Source organism: Antennarius striatus, chromosome 6 (assembly GCF_040054535.1).
Source record: "Antennarius striatus isolate MH-2024 chromosome 6, ASM4005453v1, whole genome shotgun sequence".
In the NCBI taxonomy this organism is placed as follows: domain Eukaryota; kingdom Metazoa; phylum Chordata; class Actinopteri; order Lophiiformes; family Antennariidae; genus Antennarius; species Antennarius striatus.
In genome coordinates this window covers 15,958,010-15,967,197 of record NC_090781.1, presented here as the reverse complement: position 1 = coordinate 15,967,197, position 9,188 = coordinate 15,958,010, and the positions used below count along the sequence as shown (strand labels likewise).

Here is a 9,188-nt window from a genome sequence, read left to right as displayed (position 1 = left end):
GTATTATGGCATTAGAATTTTAAAGAGGTTATAGTCATAAGAAAATAAGCAAAAAAGATGCAAAGCTGCTAAAGCTGTTTATTATATAATGACCACTTTATAATGAAATGCAACTTGTAACGTCTGGTTATACATGTAGTACTCTGTTTTATCTCAACTGAACTATTACAAAGAAATGTTATCTTCAGACGAGGTCAAAGCATATTCTACATAATTGAGAAAAAGGATCTTGCTTTTATGATATTAAATTTTACTTGAGACTGACACTCCATATTACAACACTAGAAATTTTAAAGAAGTTACAGTCATAAGAAAATAAGTAAAACAAAAGGAATTAGTGTCAGTGGTGTTTTCCAAAAATTCAGCAGACTGCTGTTCCTGTCTTATATCACAAAGAAAGAGAAAAAAGCATCACGGTAACTCCAGCAGGAATTTATTGTAGAATAATATTAAACAGAAGGAAATTCATTCAGTGTTAATTCATACTGGTGGTTGACTTTACATCTTTATCACCTTGACAACCCATGGCGTCACTGAGCCAGGAGGTTATTGAGGCTGATGCTTTGCATTGTTTGGAGTTGCACAAAGCAGTAAAAGCATGGGTGCTTTCTCTGTTCATTATAATGGGCCCATGGTGAGGATCCTGCAACCACAGTCACTTTGCATTTGACAGTCTGTGGCCTTCATTGTAACACTGACCCATTTATGGTCAAAACAAAGAATGAAAAGAGTTTGACCTTGATAGCATACTCATCAGCTTTTTTATGTAGAAAAACACTAGAGTAGAAAAACAAAGACAACAAACAAAATCTATTTGCAATAACAATATTACCAATAAATTGTGTGTGTGTGTGTGTGTGTGTGTGTGTGTGTGTGCGTGCGTGCGTGCGTGCGTGCGTGAAGGAGGGGGTGCAAGTTGGAGTAAAGCAAGTGGTCATTCATCAGAGCACCATAAATAACAATCCACGCTGTATATTTCATTGATCTATCCTCTTACATTCACTCAACATTCATTTCCTTCCTCAATACATTCTGCAGCCATGACCGTTTAACCCAGTTATCATCCAGTGAGGCCAATGCCGTGTAGTTAAAGAAATTCACATTAGATAAACTAGTAAAAACATTGCACACTCATCGTTCATCATGCTCTTATTTCAGTGCACATTACCTAGAGGTCAACAACACCCTTATTTTCTGATAACAGTACAGTATACCATGTTCCTGCTACATTCTGCCATCTAGTGTTTGAAACACAAATAGGATATCCTCATCGAAAACATTTTCCAATCACTTTTCTTGGACCTTCTCTCCATCTCTTTACAGCCTCTTTCAACTGTCAACTGAATGTAATAGTAATCACATTTCCTCACCACCATGATGGGTTGTTTACTGAAGTTATACATGCTTCCCTGACTTTGAAGATATCATGATTACACAGCAGGAGTATGTATAACATCTTTAACATATAAAATTCTAAATATCACCTGAAAATAACAACCACTGTGCCACAATAGAATGAACGTTTTGTATCCACACAAGGACTCAGTCCCTCTCTGATGATCAAGCTGCACCACTATGTTTTTACAGTTGACCAGAACCAGGCAATCATCATCATAAACACTGTATTTCTTTTTAGAGTAAATATGATTTTCTGTCTTCCAAATCTCATACATCAGAACCAGCGCCCTTGTGGGTGGTTTCCTTGCTGCTTGGCAGTTTAGTTTTATCTCCAAGACGTTTTAAAAAGTTAAAGAACATTCCAGAGCTTTCAGTCTTACTCCATGGACTCTTGGGGGAAATGTTGTCACTAATCCTCCGTGATTGATTGTCTCTGTGCTGAGCTGATTTACCATCTTGGTTTTCCTCTTGTAGCTGTTTCTCTGGAACAAGAATTTCAGATAAGAATGGTTGACTTTTCCTTTCTGCCGATGATGAATTGTCAACTTGAGCAGCAGAATTTAGAAGATTGGGAGGTACGTTCGTATAGTCAAACACTTGCTTTGACTGATTTTGTTCAGCCCATTGTGCTGACAGGGTCGCTTTGTCTCTTGTTTGGAGTGGATTATCAGATGGATTATCTTTCTTTTCCTCAGTTCTAAGGACTTTGGTTGGTAAAGTATGGCGGCGCCCAAGGATCCGTTTTGGGGGTGGAGTATTAAGTAGTCTTATTAAATCCTCATTAGTTGGGTCATCAGGATACCTCTCGGTGTCCTCATTGAAGGTGCGTGGACGAGGAGGGCGACTACTTGAACCAGGAGATTTTTGATTTTCTAAAGCATAGTCCACCGAGACACTGCCACGGCTGCTCTGAAAGCGCAAAACTTTTTTAGACGCTTCACGCAACTTTTGGGCCTCTTCCTCATTATTATCCTTTAGATCTTCTTTACCATCACCAGTGTTGGCTGAGAAAGATCTGCCTGAAGAGTTAATATTGGTGGTTCCTTTGTCTGGAAGTGGCAAATGACTGGAGCTCTCCTTTTCAGAGAACTTCATGTCTTCTTCAAGAGTAATCCCACCTTCCTCTCTTTTCAACTGGTGGTTCTGTTGTGGAGAGCTCTCTCTAACTGTGAGTTCTGCTGCTGAATTCCATTGCTTTCTACCAATCTCTTCAACTTTAAGAGAGCCACCTATCTTATGATTTTCAGTGGAAAGGTTTATCTGAGAAGTAATTTCTGTTAGACTTCCACTATTTGGGCTGTGTTTAACAGAGTTTCCATAAGATCTTCCAGATCTTCTCCGGGAGATACGATTACTCAGGACGTTCTGTAGTATGGACTCCAATGCAACGCCGTCCATTTCCTTGTCTCTACTAGAGCAGGTAGCCGTGGACCTGCGCTTGGCAGCACACTGCAATCTGTCTCTATGTCTTCGCTGCACCTCTGCTACCTCTCGAGCCAGGTTTTCCTAAAGACAATCACAGTTAAAGATTAAGGAATGATGGGGGGGGGGGGTTACGTCAGAACCTAAAGTATACCAGAGAACAAGCGTTATCCATACATACCTGTTTAGCCCGCTTAAATTTCTCACAGAAGCAGTTGAAAATGGAGCAACACTCATCCAGTTTGAATGTGCCTGGGTCTTCACAGAAGTACTCCGCCACAGAGTCACTGACCGATTGCAGTTTCTGTAGGTGTCTCTCTATTTCTGCCACACAGACCTGTGTCTCCTAAATAGAGGCCAATTTAAAAATATTAGGAAAGTTAACTACTACTGAAATTCACACTACCTGTATTCACCAACAGTAGATGTCGTCACCGTGAAAAAGCCCTCCATCTGAGCCTTTAGGTCTTCTTGCTGCTGGGAGTTGGCTTTTGCAACTTGTAGTTTCCTTACTTGCCTTTTAAACTCTGCCTCAATTTCACCTTTACTTATTCTAAAAGGAAAAATAAATAAATAAATTTTGATGTTGCAGCAAAAAAAAAAAATCTTAAAGTAAGCTGAATGTCTTTAAAAGAGGATTGTTTACCTTGCTGCACTTTCAATGTGTTTTAGCTGCTCTGGAAAGTTAAGCAGGGCTGTGTCTACTTTCTGACATTGCTGAAGTGAATATAAAAGTTTGCATTATAAAAAGTTAACAAACACACCTTATGATGTTTGATGATTTCAATCAGTTTGCAAATGGATTGCTATAAGAGAAGGTACTTGCCATCACAACATAATGCATGAGGTTCATTCCAGGTTTGTTTGCTTTGGTTTCCGCTAACTTCAACAAAGATGCCATTTTGAACCCAACTGCACAACCTGCATATCCCCCCTGTGGGAAGATTCCTTGTGTCAGATTCCAAGAGCCATAAACGAAAAAGGAAGTCATCCTTCTATGACACATCATGCACTCACCGCATTCATGTAATTTCCAGTTTTCAGTACCAGACGAATGACAGAATGGAGGCTGTCAGACTCCAACAGCTCTACAACAAGATGAACAACATTTTAAGTCTAAATTTGGTACAAACTATAATTTTGCTCAAAATAAGACTTGAGTGTTATCCATTTAAAGTCCATGTAAAACAATACCCTTTCCAGCAGCTGTTAACGTGCCGATGAATTCTTTCATTTCTCGCATGAGGGGGGAAAATTCTTCTTTTAACATCATGCTGGTGAGGCGTTCTTTATAACTAACACAAGGATGCCATGATTAGTATAATATCACGTTTAATCTGTAATACAGAGAATTACATTACGGTTGTTACCTGGGAGTCCTGATCAGCATTAGGATAAACAGATCTGCTTCAGGCAGAGCAGACAGACTGCCTTTAAACCTGACGAGCTGCTTCTCCTGCATTCAATGAAAAAGAACAAAGCATGTAATAAACATATAAGCACATAATAAACTCAGGGATAAAATAACCAACCTGGTTCACAAAACAGTTGTCCCTGCTTTAGATAAAATAAAAACAAATTGCAATCATTTGTATTTCCTGGTTACCAACAGAGGTTTTATGAGGATTCCCGTAGCCCATATTGTAACCATGTATACACACTTGTTTTGCAAATTGTTGAACATGAACCCATGATCACGGCAGTGCTTCTGGATGATGACTTTTGTATAACCAATCATGATTGTATAAACTGTTACCATTCAACCTGCGTAATTTATATTTTTAGCATTCCACAACTTTCTGTCTTGAATTGAGTATGGTAGGATTATATTTTAAACAGCATCCCAAATCAGTGAATCGGGGAAAAAAAGAAAAACCAAGCAGACAATTCTGAAACGTAAGAAGTCGTAACAAGTACCTCCTCTTTGTCTGGCAGCAACTTGCACAGTTCTTTAAGTTTTCCAGAAGGAAAACTTGGACAATTTCCTGATTTAATTTCTTCAATCACATCTTTCACAGGCCTGTACATGGAGGAGACAGACAGAATTCATAATTCAGTGCATTTGTCTCCTTGGAAAAGTTTGTGTTTGTACTAACAAGCCTTAACCTGCACAAATAGCTTTGGGAAACAATTTCAAATGTTAGTTGAAGAAAAAAGCAACAAAATGACATTTGAAAATGAAAAATCATTGTGCAAAGAAATACCTAAGCATATATACTGTTAGGATGCACATATTTTACAATGATGTATTGGATGATCAAAGGATTCAGAAACACAACAGTCAAGTTTAGTCACAAAATTTATTAGATAGTTAGCACCATATAAAAGTAAAGACCACCCTTATGTTCCTGATTATCCTTACTTAATCACTAACCAAAAAAGAGTTACAGGAGAAGAACAGCACCAAAAATGTGAGGACCATACATGTTCTCAGGTGAAGCAACTGTAGTGCGTACTAATCAGTAGTTATGGTTGCCCCCTTTGGCATTGATTACATCAATAATTATCCTTATGGCTGCAGGGGCAGGTCGGAGCCTGTTCATGAGGTGCAGCAGCTCGATATATTGATGACGATTCTGGGTTGTTTCACATGGTACACCAGAGTAAGGTGTTCCCATGACTACATCATACTGTAGCATGGCCCTGGATGCATATACAACAGACTGTACCTTCTCCAGCATGATCATGTTGCTTTGCGAGTGTTTTTTGCACACAATATATTGTTTACGAGTTACTTAGTCAGGAGTCATCATGACTGTTTCTCTAATATATTTTGCTTTCAGGCTACTAAGAGAAATCAGTCAAGAATGACTGCAACTCATGTCTTAAATCCATCCATCGATTTTCTTTCCTTCCTTGAACTTTCTTCATTTTCATCTTGATGATCGTAATTGTTTCATCCTGAGCTGCTTTTCTGTGGGTCACGGAGGTTACTGGAGCCTATCCCACCTGACTACAGGCGCATTGCGGAGTCACACAAAAGACAAACAACTAGTCACGCACACATTCACCTACGGGCATTGTTAATACAATTCACATAAATATCATTTTTTTGGAGGAGGCATGAAGCCAGAGAAAACGCAGACAACAAACAAATTCCAAACAAAAACCTCAAACCTGGAACCATACCCAATGCTCCACTCTGTCAAATAATTTTAATTTTTACACATACAAATTATCAATAATATATGGCAATAAGGCAAAAACACAATGTGTGTTCGTAAATTCTGTGAGTGCAGCTGTATGGTGTATAATTATTTTCTATTAGATCTTCATGTATGTCTAGTAACTTACAGACTGAGTTTTCAGTCTTCCATGCACATGTTTTTACAGTGAGATAACCTGCACAGCACAGATCTGTCAGGACTTGTTGGCACTCAGAGGTGTGTAAGCATGAGTTGGCCAAGAGGCAGACGTATCCGTCTACATCATCCAGTATTTTACCCAAGAAAAATATGAAGAGTGTTGTGTAATAACAATCACACCTTAAGAATACTATGACTGACTCACCGTTTGAATTGTTTCAGGAAAATTCCAACATTCATACTCCTCTTCGCACTCAGGATGGAAACCTGGGTTTAGAAAATATGGACACATTTAGCTTGTATGTCATTTAGATAATATCACTATTGGATTAAACATTGTCTACTGCATCACAGATACCTTTGTTTTCCAAACAGATAGTTGATTCCAAAGGTTAGGGATTCTTTGAATTGATTTTATTGAACCATCAGGGAAAAGATATCATTTTGCAGTTGTGTTACACTTTGTTTCTACTTCTCTTGGAAAATGAGATGTAGGTCAGAGGACAACGTAATTTACTTTAACCCAATTCTGAAGGAAAATGACCGTGACTGAGCTGTAAAATAATGCCAGCATTGTTTTAAATAGAAAAAGAGGTTTCTTTGAATTAATCCAAATAAATTAACTTTATTTTTTGAAGGGTTGTGCATAGACAAATACTTTATTAATCCCGAGGCAAATTAGTAGAGTTGGCGTCAGTTACTTTATTGAATAATACTGTATGAGGAAATTATTAAAACCCTCCTTTAGCAAACAACTGAAGAACAATTAGTCTCCACCCATGTGTCTAGTGATTATGTATCAGAACAAACAGTCATTACACCATTATACTACTTGTTTTTACTACTGTGGGTATGAAAAGTACAAATAGATGGATTATTTTTCTTAAAAATAGCTTCAAAATTAGCAGTAAATTTCTGTTCTCACATTTGACATATATTGTGATCTGTAGCACATTTAGAAGGAGTAGATAGTGATATTTTCTGTTTATATCAGTTGTGTATCAAAAATAAATCATATCCATATCTAGATCTTGATATCGCCATATTACACGATGAAAGAAAAAACTATCATTTTCAACCTGCTCATGTGACACTCATACAATACACCGCTACGCCTGTAAGCTGTGACTGTATGTACTCACCATGTCCTCCCCAGAGGCACTGACTGGTAAGCCCCTCAGACTCTGGCGGGTCAGGGTCTTGACTTTTTGCTGGTCCTGCTTGTGACTGAACAGCTCCTCTATATGATGAGTATCCAGCTCATATTCCTCATCAGTCTTGTCTACAGTCCAGATGTTGTGCTTTCCTATTACACTTTTTTTCGGAAGGGTTTCCCAGTTGAAATTGCGCATCTTGAAGCTCCTGCTTGTTTTTGATGTGAGACCAACGCCATGTCCGAATGGTGGAGGTGGTGGTGGAGGTGGGGGTGCAGGTGGTGGTGGAGGTGGCGGGAGTGGTGGGGTAGGTGGGGGTGGAACAGAAGGACATCCTGGCTGCATCATTTCTTGGGGAGCTGTCAGCAGGTTTGGGTTGCTGTCATGGTCTCTCTCACACATGCACACAGATTGAACTGAAGCCAGTAAAGAATAAACAGTTGTTTGAAACGTAACCACTGGATTAAGGGATTCAAAATACAGTACTGTCCCGTAGGGTGGTATGTTCAAACTGAAAGAAAAGAAACAGGTGGGGAGTTAATAAAAATGTTACTACGTGGGGAAATGCTTATCCATTAGGTTGATTCTCTCATTCAGACTGTAATATGATACTGCCCAGCAATTTTGTGTATTTACTCTGATAAGGCCAGCCTGTCTCTGAGGAAACCGAGGTAGGTAATATGTTGTACTCGGCTATAACTAAAGAGACTAATGAAGCTGGTTCCATTTTAAAAAGAACTACGTACGATGTTGCATGTGAGAAGAAAGGACCCAGCATGACTGATGCTTGATCAGGAGAGGATATAATTACCAGTAATTTATAGGCAACCATAACCTTCATGTGATTCAACTTCTAATAAACTAGTTCTCCTTAATGTTGAGCTTCCTCAACATCACTTGGTCTCTAACTTATGACACACCATGATCACAGGCTGTCCAGATTGGATAAATGGATAAAGCGTTCACTTTTTCCTGAAATACAATGTAAAGCTGTGAAAAGTTGACAAAAGTTATTACAAATTTTACTGTATAATAAAACACAATAGGCCACACTTTGACATCACAATTTAAGACATAGCCTTAATTTATCATAATGTATTCACTAGCTATTAAAATACAAACCTCTGGCACAGAAAATGTTAAATAAACAAGTGCAGTTTGGGAACACAGAACTGAGTGGTGTTTGGGAAAATAATTCATAGTAATAAGCACATACTAATTTTAATAATTAATGGTAATTTGTAGCTTCATGTTGTATTCATTTATCTTATCAACCTGGAGCTTAAAAACAACAAGCACTTCTGACAATGTCCATTACTGTTATTACTCAGCAAGCAGAAAAACAGAAAACACAAAAAAAACAACTTACATCTGTTTTTTATTCAGAAGCTGCTCCGATATCCTTGTTCTCTGTCTTAATCCACTGTCGCCGTGTAAAAACGTTATCAGATGTACTGACAGCAAACTGGATAGTGGTGAAACTGCTTTGCGTTAAATGACACGCCCAGGAAATTCATGCACAAGCACGCCTCGGACAGCCGACGCCTCCATGGCACCAGAAGTGTTTTTCATTTTGAATTTTGGCTGGAATCAGTGACAGTCCTGTGCCTTCTGTCCAGCCATCCCTAGCATTACTCTGCATTTACAGACTCCTCCAGTGATTAAGGTCCTTACTGATAGAGAAAGTTATTGATTTTTGAAAGTTTGACTTTTATCCCAAAACTAAATAAGGAAAAATACTAGGATTTAAATAGGTTGCACTATATTTTGTATTTCATATATATACTAGGTCACCGTACTTTTCTTTTTAGAAAAAAAATAAAATAAACAGCCAAGTAAATTAATGAATAATGAGCTAAACAACAAATTGTGTCTTACTTTGGTTAAACATTGATTGACTCACACACTT

At 38.3% G+C, this 9,188-nt stretch overlaps 1 protein-coding gene across 1 annotated transcript; it reads right to left on the bottom strand.

Moving 5' to 3' along the window:
- Positions 1 to 83: 83 nt before the first annotated feature.
- On the bottom strand, positions 84 to 8,755 carry LOC137597266 (FH2 domain-containing protein 1-like). Its single transcript, XM_068318323.1, has 12 exons — positions 8,649 to 8,755; positions 7,268 to 7,790; positions 6,331 to 6,392; positions 4,738 to 4,840; positions 4,191 to 4,276; positions 4,015 to 4,115; positions 3,838 to 3,908; positions 3,647 to 3,754; positions 3,467 to 3,537; positions 3,256 to 3,373; positions 3,002 to 3,166; positions 84 to 2,904 (listed from the first exon to the last, which is right to left on the bottom strand). The coding sequence occupies exons 2-12, from the start codon at positions 7,679 to 7,681 to the stop codon at positions 1,666 to 1,668; spliced, it is 2,538 nt and encodes an 845-aa protein (XP_068174424.1). The 5' UTR covers positions 7,682 to 7,790; positions 8,649 to 8,755; the 3' UTR covers positions 84 to 1,665.
- Positions 8,756 to 9,188: the final 433 nt, after the last annotated feature.